Raw genomic sequence first — 18,904 nt, forward strand, 5'->3', positions numbered from 1 at the left:
AAACAAACATTGATCCAAGAGCTCCTCTTATGATTTAATGGATAGACAATCATATCTTGGGATATGATAGGGACTGTTCTATAGATGTGCAGTAAGGTTTTCAAAATTTAAATATCATCCAGGGAGTCAAAAAGTAGCAGAAAATTGACGTTTATCACTTCAAAAAAACATAGATCCTAGAACTCCTTTTATGATTTAATGGATAGACACATCATATCTTGGGATATGATAGGAACTGTTCCATAGATGTGCATTACGGTTTTGAAAAATTAAATTTAAACCTGAGGCCCATTACCTACCGGTACATACCTGTTGATGCCCTTTAAGGATCAAGAATATATATGGTTAAGGGGTGGGGATCTCAACCGTTTTCGAGATATTCGTGCACTTCCTGTTCAAGGGGGGTCATGACCACCCCCGGGGCCCATGACCTACATAACATTTGATGCCCTTGACATCAGAAACATGAATATATATGGTTTAGAGGTCATGATTATAACAGTTTCTGAGATATATGGTAATTTCAAATTCCTGGGGGGTGGGGATGACCCCAGGGGTCAGATCTAATAAACCCTATATATTGCCAGTAACAGCCAATATATGATTATGAAAACCCTATATTATTATCTTTGTCCGTTTTCAAGTTACCATTTACAATAGAGTCTACGATTCTTCCTACAAGGTTCAATGTTAGACCCCACACCCTTTTGACACCCCCTCCCCCTCTCCCCCGAAAAGTGGTTGTCTAACCCAAAATGAGAAAAATCAAACCAGGGTGCACAACTAGATATGCAGGCCTATCATATCCTAGAGTTTTGTACAATTCTGTTCAGCCATCTCGGAGAAACAAGTTCAGAGCAGGAAAGAAGAAAAAGAAGATGAAGAATAATAATACATGTATTAAGAACCGTACAAAAACAATAGGTCTCCAAATTTCATTCGGGAGACTTAATAATATAGATTAAATAGAGATAGGATCATCAAACATCAATAATTTAAAGATAATTGACAATTTCTGATTCTAAGGGGGTCAGGATGACCCCTTCGGGTCATGACTTACATGCCATAATGATCTGATGCGCCTGCATGACCTAAGGAGGAATAATATCTTTGGATTTAGGTGGGGATCTCAATGGTTTTTATGATATTTAATAATTTATAGGAAGAGCACTTGGGATCATGACCTACATACCATCTTAAATGCCTTAAATTGAACAAAAAAACAATAATATAATATGTACATGATATATGATTCAATTTAAGAACCCAGATATAGATCATCAATCATCTGTTTTGTAATACTTCCTATGTATATATACATGTACATGTATTAGTTTGTGTTTTCAACTTTTGTTCTATACTATTCATGTTCATGACTGTAGTATGGCTTAGTCTTATTTTAAATTACATTAAAAAATAGTCAAATATATGACTTGGAACCCCCACTCCCAAACAAACTCAAATATAAACTGTTCTCTCCCCCCCCCCCTCCCTTGTCGAATGATCTATTAAAATCAAAATATAATTTGGGTGTCTAAAAACTTTTATAAACTGGTTAAAAAATGTTATTCTTAAAACCCCCTTAAAAATATCTTAAAAATAAAAAATAAATCTTTTTAAAAAATCTTAAAAATATGATCAGAGGTCATATTTCTACCTTGGGATCAATAAGTAGTATTCATTGACAAGTTAAAATTAATAACAATAGATGATTCAAATTATAAATGTTTATACTCCACATTCACCCCCCCCCCTCCAATCTAACCTGGTTATAGCGAGCGCAGCTCGCCGGCGCGCAGCGCCGGCGCGAAGCGAGCTCTACCGGCAAGGCGTGTGTGAATAGAAAATTCGGACTAGTTGCACATTCATTCAACGGATTTTTTTGGCGTCAGTAAATCGGACCAGTAATGCATCGTTTTAATCGTCCCAGTAGTTCCCTGTAATCATGGCAATTTTTATCACTTCACACTCTCACGAGAATCAGCAAGACAAATTTAGACAGTAAAAACAATAACGATGTAAGCGACATACAGTCGAACGAGACTGCAGGTATCACAACACTATTTTTTCGAAGGTTCACGTCAAAACATGGCTGAGTGAAAATAATTCCCGAGTTCCCCTTCGTTTTTAGAAGTTTTCCGCCAGCGACAGGGACTGTACTTTTTTTTGAGATAAAAAACAACATGTAAAATGCCTAATTTTCCCACCTTTGTAAAAATACGAGGTCACTTGAATTTTTGATGCCAGTTGTTTAGGCAGGGGTGTGAAAGGGCTCGGACATGATTTTCAAGCACATGTGTAACTTTGATGTAAACAAACTCTCGTGCCTTTGTGGATGGCTGTGTGTTTTTTGCTACTAAATTGGTTAGGAACAATTGTTTTAAAAGTTGTAAAGAGGAATTTACCCAGAAGTTTGTTTTAAACTTGCTACCCGTATCTAAAGTTGCGTAATTTTGGTAAGAATATATAGTAAAAATTAATAGTGTTGTGCAACCTGAAGGAAAATTGTTATGATGTGTTTTAATTCATAAAGTGGAGTTTTTTGGCGTTCTATCGATGTGTGTAGATTAGAAATCACCAACAATGAGCCTTTGTGGCCGGCACCTCTCTTATTTTGCTGTCAATGGCGCATACAAAATTAGCCCAGATTTCCTCTGAAATTTCGTAGAACATCAAACAGCGACCCGATTATAGTGTATCGGACCGTCCAAACTGCCCCAAAATTATACAGCAGCTTATCCAGAAAGTTGGTTTTATCGTCGTAAACCAAAAAAGCTTTTATGTAATACGAATTTTGTGTAAAATGAGTTATTTAGACGCTTGTATGGTATACAGAATCTATAAAATTATGCCCATAAAACGCCAATATTAAAGTTAAATATGAATTTAGCTATGATTCAACACCCGCATTAGTTTTATTAGAACCTGACAATGCTAATTTATATGAAAATGCACGCCAATTCTTTAAAATTGAATAATATAACGGCAGTTTTTCAACCCCTCCCCCCAAAGGCAAGGTTCGCTAAACTTGTACATGTATATATTCTCGGGTCGTCATGATATCAACAAGTTTGCATTGTCTTGTGAATAGACATGCATAATTGCACAAATTAGAACCAAGAAAATCATTCAAAATTAACACGCCGTGAAATTACATACAGTATAACTTTTAACATATTTTCATAAATCAGAGGCCACCGCGAGCACCATGGTTTTAATAATCGCTCATAACTTTTTGATATAGCTACAGAATTCAGTAAAACTTTCCACATGTGTTCCACAATAAATGTTTTTGTGTTTTCAGATTTTATTTTTGCGAGTGTAAAATAATAGATTACTTGCAGGTATCACAACACTATTTTTTCGAAGGTTCACGTCAAAACATGGCTGAGTGAAAATAATTCCCGAGTTCCCCTTCGTTTTTAGAAGTTTTCCGCCAGCGACAGGGACTGTACTTTTTTTTGAGATAAAAAACAACATGTAAAATGCCTAATTTTCCCACCTTTGTAAAAATACGAGGTCACTTGAATTTTTGATGCCAGTTGTTTAGGCAGGGGTGTGAAAGGGCTCGGACATGATTTTCAAGCACATGTGTAACTTTGATGTAAACAAACTCTCGTGCCTTTGTGGATGGCTGTGTGTTTTTTGCTACTAAATTGGTTAGGAACAATTGTTTTAAAAGTTGTAAAGAGGAATTTACCCAGAAGTTTGTTTTAAACTTGCTACCCGTATCTAAAGTTGCGTAATTTTGGTAAGAATATATAGTAAAAATTAATAGTGTTGTGCAACCTGAAGGAAAATTGTTATGATGTGTTTTAATTCATAAAGTGGAGTTTTTTGGCGTTCTATCGATGTGTGTAGATTAGAAATCACCAACAATGAGCCTTTGTGGCCGGCACCTCTCTTATTTTGCTGTCAATGGCGCATACAAAATTAGCCCAGATTTCCTCTGAAATTTCGTAGAACATCAAACAGCGACCCGATTATAGTGTATCGGACCGTCCAAACTGCCCCAAAATTATACAGCAGCTTATCCAGAAAGTTGGTTTTATCGTCGTAAACCAAAAAAGCTTTTATGTAATACGAATTTTGTGTAAAATGAGTTATTTAGACGCTTGTATGGTATACAGAATCTATAAAATTATGCCCATAAAACGCCAATATTAAAGTTAAATATGAATTTAGCTATGATTCAACACCCGCATTAGTTTTATTAGAACCTGACAATGCTAATTTATATGAAAATGCACGCCAATTCTTTAAAATTGAATAATATAACGGCAGTTTTTCAACCCCTCCCCCCAAAGGCAGGGTTCGCTAAACTTGTACATGTATATATTCTCGGGTCGTCATGATATCAACAAGTTTGCATTGTCTTGTGAATAGACATGCATAATTGCACAAATTAGAACCAAGAAAATCATTCAAAATTAACACGCCGTGAAATTACATACAGTATAACTTTTAACATATTTTCATAAATCAGAGGCCACCGCGAGCACCATGGTTTTAATAATCGCTCATAACTTTTTGATATAGCTACAGAATTCAGTAAAACTTTCCACATGTGTTCCACAATAAATGTTTTTGTGTTTTCAGATTTTATTTTTGCGAGTGTAAAATAATAGATTACTTGAAGGAAAATTGTTATGATGTGTTTTAATTCATAAAGTGGAGTTTTTTGGCGTTCTATCGATGTGTGTAGATTAGAAATCACCAACAATGAGCCTTTGTGGCCGGCACCTCTCTTATTTTGCTGTCAATGGCGCATACAAAATTAGCCCAGATTTCCTCTGAAATTTCGTAGAACATCAAACAGCGACCCGATTATAGTGTATCGGACCGTCCAAACTGCCCCAAAATTATACAGCAGCTTATCCAGAAAGTTGGTTTTATCGTCGTAAACCAAAAAAGCTTTTATGTAATACGAATTTTGTGTAAAATGAGTTATTTAGACGCTTGTATGGTATACAGAATCTATAAAATTATGCCCATAAAACGCCAATATTAAAGTTAAATATGAATTTAGCTATGATTCAACACCTGCATTAGTTTTATTAGAACCTGACAATGCGTATTTATATGAAAATGCACGCCAATTCTTTAAAATTGAATAATATAACGGCAGTTTTTCAACCCCTCCCCCCAAAGGCAGGGTTCGCTAAACTTGTACATGTATATATTCTCGGGTCGTCATGATATCAACAAGTTTGCATTGTCTTGTGAATAGACATGCATAATTGCACAAATTAGAACCAAGAAAATCATTCAAAATTAACACGCCGTGAAATTACATACAGTATAACTTTTAACATATTTTCATAAATCAGAGGCCACCGCGAGCACCATGGTTTTAATAATCGCTCATAACTTTTTGATATAGCTACAGAATTCAGTAAAACTTTCCACATGTGTTCCACAATAAATGTTTTTGTGTTTTCAGATTTTATTTTTGCGAGTGTAAAATAATAGATTACTTGAAGGAAAATTGTTATGATGTGTTTTAATTCATAAAGTGGAGTTTTTTGGCGTTCTATCGATGTGTGTAGATTAGAAATCACCAACAATGAGCCTTTGTGGCCGGCACCTCTCTTATTTTGCTGTCAATGGCGCATACAAAATTAGCCCAGATTTCCTCTGAAATTTCGTAGAACATCAAACAGCGACCCGATTATAGTGTATCGGACCGTCCAAACTGCCCCAAAATTATACAGCAGCTTATCCAGAAAGTTGGTTTTATCGTCGTAAACCAAAAAAGCTTTTATGTAATACGAATTTTGTGTAAAATGAGTTATTTAGACGCTTGTATGGTATACAGAATCTATAAAATTATGCCCATAAAACGCCAATATTAAAGTTAAATATGAATTTAGCTATGATTCAACACCCGCATTAGTTTTATTAGAACCTGACAATGCTAATTTATATGAAAATGCACGCCAATTCTTTAAAATTGAATAATATAACGGCAGTTTTTCAACCCCTCCCCCCAAAGGCAGGGTTCGCTAAACTTGTACATGTATATATTCTCGGGTCGTCATGATATCAACAAGTTTGCATTGTCTTGTGAATAGACATGCATAATTGCACAAATTAGAACCAAGAAAATCATTCAAAATTAACACGCCGTGAAATTACATACAGTATAACTTTTAACATATTTTCATAAATCAGAGGCCACCGCGAGCACCATGGTTTTAATAATCGCTCATAACTTTTTGATATAGCTACAGAATTCAGTAAAACTTTCCACATGTGTTCCACAATAAATGTTTTTGTGTTTTCAGATTTTATTTTTGCGAGTGTAAAATAATAGATTACTTGAAGGAAAATTGTTATGATGTGTTTTAATTCATAAAGTGGAGTTTTTTGGCGTTCTATCGATGTGTGTAGATTAGAAATCACCAACAATGAGCCTTTGTGGCCGGCACCTCTCTTATTTTGCTGTCAATGGCGCATACAAAATTAGCCCAGAACACTGTGCCGGATAATTATGCCAGTGCCAAGGTGGCATTTTTGCACCCGCTTAAGATGCAGTTTCGGAAAAATCCATGTATACCAAATGATAGACCATTGTCTTAAGAGGATAAAACCACTTTTGTATTTAGTGTGTTTCACCTGACAGGTGAGATATTTACCTTTAAAAATTAATATCCCATCGGAAAATGATAATTCCCATAGGAGAATTGGCTCTCCTACAGGAAATATTGACAATCCTATAGGATTTTTTGAAAGTCCTGTAGGAATTATATTTCCTGTAGGAGACTGGTAATTCCTGTAGGAATTTGATTCAGACATGTAGTTTTCCTATAGGATATTAAGTTTTCCTATCGGATTTTATCAAATCCTATCGGAATTGAAATTCCTTTAGGAAGTTCTTGTATTCCGATAGGAAATTTCAAATTACCTATAGGAATATTGATTTTCCTATGGGAAAAATTATTTTCCTATAGGAATTTATTTTTGAAAGGTAGATATCTTACCTGACAGGTGAGATACACTGATAACAAAGGTGGTTGTTAACTCTTTAAGCAATGGTCTACCATATGGTATATTTGAATTTTTCGATATATGTAGCTTAAGCGGGTGCAAAAATGCCACCTTGGCACTGGCATAATTATCCGGCACAGTGTTCCAGATTTCCTCTGAAATTTCGTAGAACATCAAACAGCGACCCGATTATAGTGTATCGGACCGTCCAAACTGCCCCAAAATTATACAGCAGCTTATCCAGAAAGTTGGTTTTATCGTCGTAAACCAAAAAAGCTTTTATGTAATACGAATTTTGTGTAAAATGAGTTATTTAGACGCTTGTATGGTATACAGAATCTATAAAATTATGCCCATAAAACGCCAATATTAAAGTTAAATATGAATTTAGCTATGATTCAACACCCGCATTAGTTTTATTAGAACCTGACAATGCTAATTTATATGAAAATGCACGCCAATTCTTTAAAATTGAATAATATAACGGCAGTTTTTCAACCCCTCCCCCCAAAGGCAGGGTTCGCTAAACTTGTACATGTATATATTCTCGGGTCGTCATGATATCAACAAGTTTGCATTGTCTTGTGAATAGACATGCATAATTGCACAAATTAGAACCAAGAAAATCATTCAAAATTAACACGCCGTGAAATTACATACAGTATAACTTTTAACATATTTTCATAAATCAGAGGCCACCGCGAGCACCATGGTTTTAATAATCGCTCATAACTTTTTGATATAGCTACAGAATTCAGTAAAACTTTCCACATGTGTTCCACAATAAATGTTTTTGTGTTTTCAGATTTTATTTTTGCGAGTGTAAAATAATAGATTACTTGAAGGAAAATTGTTATGATGTGTTTTAATTCATAAAGTGGAGTTTTTTGGCGTTCTATCGATGTGTGTAGATTAGAAATCACCAACAATGAGCCTTTGTGGCCGGCACCTCTCTTATTTTGCTGTCAATGGCGCATACAAAATTAGCCCAGATTTCCTCTGAAATTTCGTAGAACATCAAACAGCGACCCGATTATAGTGTATCGGACCGTCCAAACTGCCCCAAAATTATACAGCAGCTTATCCAGAAAGTTGGTTTTATCGTCGTAAACCAAAAAAGCTTTTATGTAATACGAATTTTGTGTAAAATGAGTTATTTAGACGCTTGTATGGTATACAGAATCTATAAAATTATGCCCATAAAACGCCAATATTAAAGTTAAATATGAATTTAGCTATGATTCAACACCCGCATTAGTTTTATTAGAACCTGACAATGCTAATTTATATGAAAATGCACGCCAATTCTTTAAAATTGAATAATATAACGGCAGTTTTTCAACCCCTCCCCCCAAAGGCAAGGTTCGCTAAACTTGTACATGTATATATTCTCGGGTCGTCATGATATCAACAAGTTTGCATTGTCTTGTGAATAGACATGCATAATTGCACAAATTAGAACCAAGAAAATCATTCAAAATTAACACGCCGTGAAATTACATACAGTATAACTTTTAACATATTTTCATAAATCAGAGGCCACCGCGAGCACCATGGTTTTAATAATCGCTCATAACTTTTTGATATAGCTACAGAATTCAGTAAAACTTTCCACATGTGTTCCACAATAAATGTTTTTGTGTTTTCAGATTTTATTTTTGCGAGTGTAAAATAATAGATTACTTGCAGGTATCACAACACTATTTTTTCGAAGGTTCACGTCAAAACATGGCTGAGTGAAAATAATTCCCGAGTTCCCCTTCGTTTTTAGAAGTTTTCCGCCAGCGACAGGGACTGTACTTTTTTTTGAGATAAAAAACAACATGTAAAATGCCTAATTTTCCCACCTTTGTAAAAATACGAGGTCACTTGAATTTTTGATGCCAGTTGTTTAGGCAGGGGTGTGAAAGGGCTCGGACATGATTTTCAAGCACATGTGTAACTTTGATGTAAACAAACTCTCGTGCCTTTGTGGATGGCTGTGTGTTTTTTGCTACTAAATTGGTTAGGAACAATTGTTTTAAAAGTTGTAAAGAGGAATTTACCCAGAAGTTTGTTTTAAACTTGCTACCCGTATCTAAAGTTGCGTAATTTTGGTAAGAATATATAGTAAAAATTAATAGTGTTGTGCAACCTGAAGGAAAATTGTTATGATGTGTTTTAATTCATAAAGTGGAGTTTTTTGGCGTTCTATCGATGTGTGTAGATTAGAAATCACCAACAATGAGCCTTTGTGGCCGGCACCTCTCTTATTTTGCTGTCAATGGCGCATACAAAATTAGCCCAGATTTCCTCTGAAATTTCGTAGAACATCAAACAGCGACCCGATTATAGTGTATCGGACCGTCCAAACTGCCCCAAAATTATACAGCAGCTTATCCAGAAAGTTGGTTTTATCGTCGTAAACCAAAAAAGCTTTTATGTAATACGAATTTTGTGTAAAATGAGTTATTTAGACGCTTGTATGGTATACAGAATCTATAAAATTATGCCCATAAAACGCCAATATTAAAGTTAAATATGAATTTAGCTATGATTCAACACCCGCATTAGTTTTATTAGAACCTGACAATGCGTATTTATATGAAAATGCACGCCAATTCTTTAAAATTGAATAATATAACGGCAGTTTTTCAACCCCTCCCCCCAAAGGCAGGGTTCGCTAAACTTGTACATGTATATATTCTCGGGTCGTCATGATATCAACAAGTTTGCATTGTCTTGTGAATAGACATGCATAATTGCACAAATTAGAACCAAGAAAATCATTCAAAATTAACACGCCGTGAAATTACATACAGTATAACTTTTAACATATTTTCATAAATCAGAGGCCACCGCGAGCACCATGGTTTTAATAATCGCTCATAACTTTTTGATATAGCTACAGAATTCAGTAAAACTTTCCACATGTGTTCCACAATAAATGTTTTTGTGTTTTCAGATTTTATTTTTGCGAGTGTAAAATAATAGATTACTTGAAGGAAAATTGTTATGATGTGTTTTAATTCATAAAGTGGAGTTTTTTGGCGTTCTATCGATGTGTGTAGATTAGAAATCACCAACAATGAGCCTTTGTGGCCGGCACCTCTCTTATTTTGCTGTCAATGGCGCATACAAAATTAGCCCAGATTTCCTCTGAAATTTCGTAGAACATCAAACAGCGACCCGATTATAGTGTATCGGACCGTCCAAACTGCCCCAAAATTATACAGCAGCTTATCCAGAAAGTTGGTTTTATCGTCGTAAACCAAAAAAGCTTTTATGTAATACGAATTTTGTGTAAAATGAGTTATTTAGACGCTTGTATGGTATACAGAATCTATAAAATTATGCCCATAAAACGCCAATATTAAAGTTAAATATGAATTTAGCTATGATTCAACACCCGCATTAGTTTTATTAGAACCTGACAATGCTAATTTATATGAAAATGCACGCCAATTCTTTAAAATTGAATAATATAACGGCAGTTTTTCAACCCCTCCCCCCAAAGGCAGGGTTCGCTAAACTTGTACATGTATATATTCTCGGGTCGTCATGATATCAACAAGTTTGCATTGTCTTGTGAATAGACATGCATAATTGCACAAATTAGAACCAAGAAAATCATTCAAAATTAACACGCCGTGAAATTACATACAGTATAACTTTTAACATATTTTCATAAATCAGAGGCCACCGCGAGCACCATGGTTTTAATAATCGCTCATAACTTTTTGATATAGCTACAGAATTCAGTAAAACTTTCCACATGTGTTCCACAATAAATGTTTTTGTGTTTTCAGATTTTATTTTTGCGAGTGTAAAATAATAGATTACTTGCAGGTATCACAACACTATTTTTTCGAAGGTTCACGTCAAAACATGGCTGAGTGAAAATAATTCCCGAGTTCCCCTTCGTTTTTAGAAGTTTTCCGCCAGCGACAGGGACTGTACTTTTTTTTGAGATAAAAAACAACATGTAAAATGCCTAATTTTCCCACCTTTGTAAAAATACGAGGTCACTTGAATTTTTGATGCCAGTTGTTTAGGCAGGGGTGTGAAAGGGCTCGGACATGATTTTCAAGCACATGTGTAACTTTGATGTAAACAAACTCTCGTGCCTTTGTGGATGGCTGTGTGTTTTTTGCTACTAAATTGGTTAGGAACAATTGTTTTAAAAGTTGTAAAGAGGAATTTACCCAGAAGTTTGTTTTAAACTTGCTACCCGTATCTAAAGTTGCGTAATTTTGGTAAGAATATATAATAAAAATTAATAGTGTTGTGCAACCTGAAGGCAGCTCCCTGCACACCATGTGACTATCACTGTGACGTCACTCACAAAGTGAAAGTAACAGGATGTAAACATTGCTAAAGCAGTAAGATTTTCTCACATATATACGTGTATTTTTACACACAAACGTATAAGATTAATAATATTTTATACGACCAACTTCAAAGTAACATAGTTGTGAATGTGATCGTTATATATTAACCATGTTAACGTATATAACCTGGATACCCCCCCCCCCCCCCAACACACACACCGAGCTGTTCGTTAATTTTAAAGGCAGGTTGAAAACAAGAGTTGTTTGCTAGAAGAAACTTTATCATAAAATAAATTGAAAAATTTTGTAATTTGATGTAAATATTTGATATAAAACCTATGTTGTAGTGCCCCCCCCCCCCCCCCCCGCCGAACATCCCCAGCAATCCTCCACTTCTAAAAGCACACAGTATCTTTTGCATGCATTCAATAACTTCTCATTTAATGCCTTAATTTTACACAGTGTTAATGTTGTGAAGTAATGCGGTTTATTATCGCAAATCCAACAATTGTTTACCAAACAAGAAGTACAACATACGGTAATGATCAACTGCATTTAGTGTAGGTGACAATTCAGTTGCAATTTGTTTTAATAAGTTAAAATTATTTGGTAAATGTATTCTAAATGTGCCCTGAATATATTAAGTAATGCATTAACATATGCAGGGAAGGTATAAACAAAATCCCCTCAGTTTATTGTTAACAAATAGTCAGATAATACATGTACTATGTTAGTGGGAATGTGATAAATTGAATGTTAAAGGTGAACACCGCTCGTAAATAGGCACCATCACACAGATACCTGGTATATCAACCCTTTGATTTTGTTATACTCGATTGCACACCTGAAACTCGTGACTGACATGTAGTATTCCTTTCGTGGTCTTTGGATTTTATGCATTTATTATTCTATGTGCATATTGTTTGTAAATAATGCATTGCCCAATTTATTTGATGTTAGTATTCATTTGGCTTGAAAAAAATGTGTAAAATTTGATAATTTCATCGCAACCGAATAACAAGGCGAGACAAGATGTGTGTCCACACAGGTGAGACCTCTACAGTGAAGTACTTTAAACTGTTCAGAGGTCTGCCCCTTATATAAGGGTTGTTGGGACATAGTGATGAAAAAGAAATATGGCCAACAGTGCCTTACACATATTTAACATGAATGTGCAGGGGATATACATATGCACTTCTGTATTTTAAGCATCGCCTGAGGAGGTGAGAATAAATTAATCGAATCCTTGGCTAACAAAGAGGATTAAGATGGTGCAATATTTTTGCCTAGCTATTGGTCTGAAGTGCAAAATATTTATTTAAAAGAAAATTTATTTTAAACAAGATCAAGGCCTTATGAGTCACTTGAGCATAAATGCAACCATGTTTAGGGTTCATAGAATAGGAATTTCATAATTGAATTATAATAACTGATTAATAATTATTTTCATGCAATATAATCAGCAAGAGGTAAATATCTTGCTCAAAAAGATTCTCAGAGTGATGATGGATCAAACAAATTAATTATTTTGATAGTTCAAATGTAACCAAGCAGTCAAGACAAGATGTTGGTAGTGAATCTGATGAATTTATTCATATAAAGAAAAACAGCTTTGACATACAAAATACATTACCTTAAAAAATGGGGAAAAAATGTTAACAGCTTCAAACTTAAAAAAGTTTTGTTATGTAATCCTTTTGGGGTTTTTTTGGGCTCTTACACAAGATAATGTACTTTTAAATTGAAAACAATCCATTAAGTTTGAATTCAGTAAAGCCTACTTGCTCATCCCTCTGGTGCACTTAGTTTGCCTGCTAGATATGCCAGGTATTACATTTTTTTTTACAGGTCAATGCATATTCCCCATAAGACCAATCGCCACTGACCCTCTCCCCCAATTTCATTTAATATCTTACACCTTCTACTCATTATTAAAGATATTGCAGTGTAAAATAAAATATAAATATTACATCGAGAAGATTAAAATGTCTTTCATGCCGAGTTATATTATTCAAACACAACAACAGGTGGATTGATACTTTTCTGCTTTAGTCTGATTGTGATATAGGCAACTTAATGCATTGGCTGTGCTGTGCAGATTATCTGATTACAAAAATAAATTGAACACGGTCAACATACCCTACTAGAAATTGGCAAATCTTAATGGCAATTAGAAACCTTATGAGCTAGATTTTGATTTAATGTAACTTAAATTGTATAATCATTGAGCTTAATTTCAAGTAAGCTGATGGAAAAAAATATATTTAGTTGATATTTCTTAATTCTCTGTAAATTACAAATACCCGGTACATGTACTGATATACATGTATTACATACTGATACTTAATTAAATGTTCTCTTTGGGCCTCATCAGTCAGGTAAGAGAACATATTTATAACCTGATACCTTCTTGGTGCAAAATTGATTAAATAAATTTGAAATATATATTGTTCTTTTATCACAAAATTTTCTTTAAATTACTAGTATACGTATCAATATTATACCAAAAAATTTCAGAAAAAGCACCAAGAAGGTTTCGGCCCTTATAAAAAAAACAACTGAAAGAAAATGTTCTCGACCAATATTAGGAAAGTTTCTAATCATGGCTGCTGGTTTGGAAGCTTATCAAATATTCATAAAATTTAGCATGATTCACTGTATAAAGACTTTTACATAAACATGTATATACATATTGATATATAAAGAATTTTTTTTTTTAGAAATGTTACTAAATTTAGTACAGTGAAATTAATTGAAAAAAAAAGGAAATGGAAATGATATGTATGTACAGAAGTTGTTTTCACCATGGATTTGTGTTATGTTAAATATACAGAAACATCATAAAGATAATTATGTGCATTAACTTTCCAAAGAATTTCAAAGAACTTGAAACAATAGATAAACAGGCAATACCATACGTCAATTTTATTTGTGTGTCACACAATATGCAAAAAAAAAAAAAAATAATAATATGGGTAAATTTGGAACTTTTTGAGTCATTATTGCAATTTTAATTACAAACAATATAAAAATATATAATTTTTGCTTATTCTAATTTTTTATGCTGTGAAAGTTATTACAAAAAGCTAAAAATAAGATCATCATAAAAATAATTGGATATATTTATATATTTACATTTGCAAATATGTTTCCTTATATGAATCTATAGAATAGCGAAAACGTTCAATTCTGTATGAACGTTTTTGTGACATCGCAATGATCATAGCACGCGCTTATCGCTTATCAGTTGGATTATTGTAAACATAAAATCTAGGTAATATTAATAGTTCTGAACGATTTGTCTTTCTCAAATGTAAATATATGTAATAAACAGCAATGTTAAAAAGTTCACTGGGATATGAAGTTGGTTGGTCACATGATCAAATCCTGTGAAGCCTGATGGGCTTCTAAGATTTAATCATGTTACCAACTAACTTTATATCCCAGTGAACTTTTTAACATTGCTGTTTATTTCTTAAATATACCGAATGCAATGTACATCAAATAAATATGAAATGATACTGAAACTTTTAGAAAACAAAGGGCCTATCAATGGTTCAGGAAAAAAAGCATGCAAAAAAAAAATGAAAGAAATAACCTTAAATCAAGTACATGTACTAGTGATATATCAAGCATTCAATTTGACCAAACAAGACAAAAGAATTTGAATAAAAGGTACTGAATGCATAATTTATTATTCGCATTTAATTGGATAAGAATGATCCATTGCAAATATTTGATTTTAACATGGAGAAAAGAACTGTGAAATCTGACAGTAAATACTAACTTCTAAAAGTCACTCACTTGTCTCATTAATATTTATAATACCTGTACATGCAAAGTACTTGGTTTAAAGTTAATATATTAAAATATAGAACCATAAATTAATTCAAACAAAAAACAACTAGCAAAATGAACAATAACTCTAAAAAACAACAACATTTCTGAAGACTAGACTACCAAGTTTCTATTAAACACAAAGCAAAAACTATTAACAAAAGAATGACTTCAGATAGACACTGTCCTTTCAACCTTGCCAGCCTACTAAGGATTAACTTGCTGTTCTATCATCCACTTGCTATCATCCACTGCAAGAAACTTATCCTAATCCAAATCCAAACTTATGAACTAAACCAATCTGAGAATGAAGCAGAACAGGGGCCTAGTACGTCAGATGAACACTGTCCTTTCACCCTTGCCAGCCTACTACAGGACTGACTTGCTGTCCTACTATCATCCTCTACAAGAAACTTATCCTAATCCAAATCCAAACTTATGAACTAAACCAATCAGAGAATGAAGCAGAACAGGGGCCTAGGACGTCAGATGAACACTGTCCTTTCACCCTTGCCAGCCTACTACAGGACTGACTTGCTGTCCTACTATCATTCTCTGCAAGAAACTTATCCTTATGAATTTACCCACCCTGAAAACAGAAATTGATGTATTGAAAATCAAACTACAAGACTCTTCATTTTATCCCAATTCACACCCCATCTTTGTCTGCAGGATCTAGAAGAAAAAAGGAAATACATGCATATATTTTTCAAATCTATATTTCAATAGATGAAATAAAAATACAATTAAATTTCATCTAAAAATTAAATACCATTTCTTTGGTCTTCTCTTGTGAACACAATGACCTGTTTCTTGCCATTGATGGTGGTTACAATCCTCCTACCAAGCATAGAGGGAGGCACTCTCATCCATGTTGGCTGCCCCAAACCAGTTTCAACACTAGATTGAAGTATATATATATAGTAGTTAAAAATATTATGTTTGAAAAAGCTCTCTGAAGTAGGTAAAGTACAAATGATATTTAAAACATACCTGAATACACTTTGCTGTGGTGCAGGTTGTGTAGGAAGTGTATTGGTTGTCGGTGGAACCAGTCTCAGGGGAGGATACGGAGCCACAGATGGTCCTGGCAACGAAACTGGCACTGTGGAGTCTTGAGATGATCTAAATAGTTGAAAAAAGATATTAAAAATCATTAATATATACATAAATGAAAATACCACAAATGTCTTTGAACAATTACAAAAAAAAACCTGCTCGACTACCGGTAATACAGTAAAACATGGTTATAATGAACATGCAAAATTGCTAATCCCTGGCACTTCGCTATAAGCGTTTTTTACTGTGTATATCACATCATCTTAAGATTTGAAATTATTATTTTGGCATCATTCACACTGAAATTTTATGTTTAAAATCATTCTTGAAAGAGAAGATTGAAGCCATACCCAGAGACATTAGGAAGAAGGTTCCTCATTTCTTCCTCTGTTGGTTTTCTTAGACGGGGTTTTGGGATCCGACCAGGCTTTTTGACAGTTGGTCTAAATCTAGGCTGCAACAAATTCTTAGCATTAGAAGAAATTTTCTCTGTCTTTTTGAAATCTTTCATAGAATTGTGTATTTGATTGCTACCCTCATTTGCTGCAATAATATGGTCTAATGCACTTAAAATATTGTCTAGTCTGTGGTTTTGAACTGATGGGTTGTTTTTAATCTGTTCAGCTATTGTGTTTAATTTCTGTTCAATGTGCTGTATCTTTAGTTCAGTACAATCACGTGTAGATGTTGAAGAATCAGTGTCCCTGCTACTTGCATATTGTTTTGACGAAAAGTCTGTATTGGCATTAGATGGATGATCTTTATGTGAATTAAGGTTGGCAAATGCATGTATTTTGTGCAAATGTTTACAAACATGACCATTTTTGTAATCCAGACAGGAGCATGAAAAAAGATGTTTACAAAGGTCGATGCAAGGAAATGTTTTACACTTGTTGAAGCAATACTTCTCACTGCATATGTCAACTAGTTTCTTTATGTCATACGTTGAATCAGATGAAGTAACTGTAAAAAAAAAGTCACTGATTTGAAAAATACAGGAATCTTCAATTTCTAAACTTCTCTGATGACGATCAAAATTATTAATATTTTCACCAGAGGGCAAATTATAACTTAAACGACGAAGTCTTGTCATGAACAGATTTTTTTCAATTTGTAAGAGGGTATCAACCAAAACATCAATCCGTCTATTGCGTTTTCCTTCAAAATATATAGTTTTAAGTTGATTGTGAAAACTTTCTACAAACATATTTGTATGAACATTTCCAAATTCCCCACTTCGAAAACATTTTGCCCAAATTTCTTTTCTGCTCAGGTAAAAATTCTGAAAGTAATGTAAAAATTCTTGATTAGATTCCTGAAGTTTTCTCAACAATTCCTGGACATAAGAAGAGAATAGATTTTCAGACTGTGCTTGTAAACAAGCACATAAATAAGTATAAATTTCTGCTTGTAATTCCTCATCTTTAATAAGTTGTCGAATCTTTTTTTTCCAATTTTCATGAACATGCCAATGACAAAGAAAATGTTTAAGGTCCCCCCCAAAAACTTTCTTCGCAGCATTCCAACCTGAATTGTCGTCATCTGTCATCAGTATATTAACTTTAGTATTAGGAGATTTCATTTTGACTGAGTTCAAAAAGACAGAGATTACATCCTCACTCTCTCTATTGCTAACACAAAATGCCACAGGATAACCATGCCTAAATTCATCTAAAACCAAGAGAGTTATCAATTTAAAAGAATAAACATTTGTCTTGTGGGTTGAATCCATACAAAGTATAAGTGAAGCAAATTTTTTAAACATTGCAAGCTGTTGTTTAGTCATTATTGCAAGCATAAAATCTTCCTTCTGTAGACCTGTCAATGGATCGTCAATGTTCTGCTGTTTGTACACTAATACTGGATTGTAAATTTCATTTCTTAATTCATTAACTTTCAAAAAGGTTGAAGTTGCATCGTCAGAATGTCTCATTACAGATGAGTCAACAATAGTTTTCTTTAAATTGTGAATAGTTTTCCTATCCAACAAATGATAGTATTTTAATTTACTTAAGTCGTCACGTTCGTTGCGTTAACCTACATTTTCTCGTATTCTGTCAAGTATAGTGTTTATTGGTATTTTCAGGGCTAACATTGTACAAATCTCGGACTTGACAGAATCTGGTAAAGGCAAAAATTTGCTTTCTTCAAAGGACAATGAGTGTGTATGCGATTTGATATACTTTACCTGAACAGATCCATCTGACTTAACTTTAACCGACATCCTCGAAGGACACAATTTCTGAATTTTGCAAGACCCTTTGATATTTTCTTTGCGTTTTCCTAAATAACTTTTACCCTTTTTTAAGTGAATACGTTTGACCCCATCCCTGTGACACACAAGAGTATAGGACTGACTGCCATCTTTGTTTACTTTATTTTTCCGCTGCTTTACATATCTGCTGTGTATTTTAATACTCTCCTGCTCTTTAAACTGTTCAAATAAATCAATACTTTCACAAGTTAGACTTTCAACATCTATACATGCTCCATGAAAATTTCGAAGGTGATCAACTAATGTATCCACATTATGAAACTTCAAAGCACATGTGGATATAGAACACAATATTTTTTGGCCATTTTCTTTCTCATGAGCCAACTTTTGGTGACGCATCATAGTTGCTTTGTTGTAAAAACTTCTATTGCACCTAGGGCATTTTGTCTGAGACCTTGAACTATCACCTTTGTCAACATACTCTCTACCATAT

General features: G+C 33.9%; 2 protein-coding genes and 1 long non-coding RNA gene across 5 annotated transcripts in view; all 3 read right to left on the reverse strand.

Moving 5' to 3' along the window:
* The window catches only part of LOC136269742 (ankyrin repeat domain-containing protein 16-like), a 97,884-nt gene that overhangs the window by 34,560 nt on the left and 44,420 nt on the right, over window positions 1-18,904 (reverse strand). The gene's annotated exons all lie outside the window — the stretch shown is intronic.
* The window catches only part of LOC117680614 (uncharacterized), a 31,782-nt gene that overhangs the window by 1,535 nt on the left and 11,343 nt on the right, over window positions 1-18,904 (reverse strand). The gene's annotated exons all lie outside the window — the stretch shown is intronic.
* Window positions 15,534-16,837, reverse strand: LOC117688935 (uncharacterized). Its single transcript, XM_034468047.2, has 4 exons — window positions 16,547-16,837; window positions 16,131-16,262; window positions 15,910-16,037; window positions 15,534-15,812 (listed from the first exon to the last, which is right to left on the reverse strand). Exons 1-4 carry the CDS (start codon window positions 16,705-16,707, stop codon window positions 15,787-15,789), a joined length of 447 nt encoding a protein of 148 aa, XP_034323938.2. The 5' UTR covers window positions 16,708-16,837; the 3' UTR covers window positions 15,534-15,786.

The sequence above is a fragment of the Magallana gigas genome, chromosome 4, assembly GCF_963853765.1.
Source record: "Magallana gigas chromosome 4, xbMagGiga1.1, whole genome shotgun sequence".
NCBI classification, from domain to species: domain Eukaryota; kingdom Metazoa; phylum Mollusca; class Bivalvia; order Ostreida; family Ostreidae; genus Magallana; species Magallana gigas.

Coding starts and splice junctions, on each gene's coding strand:
- LOC117688935 (XM_034468047.2), bottom strand. CDS start 16,707: ATGAAAGATTTCAAAAAGACAGAGAAAATTTCTTCTAATGCTAAGAAT. Junction 16,263..16,546: donor CTTCTTCCTAATGTCTCTGG/GTATGGCTTCAA, acceptor TCAACTATTTAG/ATCATCTCAAGACTCCACAG. Junction 16,038..16,130: donor CCACAGCAAAGTGTATTCAG/GTATGTTTTAAA, acceptor ACTTCAATCTAG/TGTTGAAACTGGTTTGGGGC.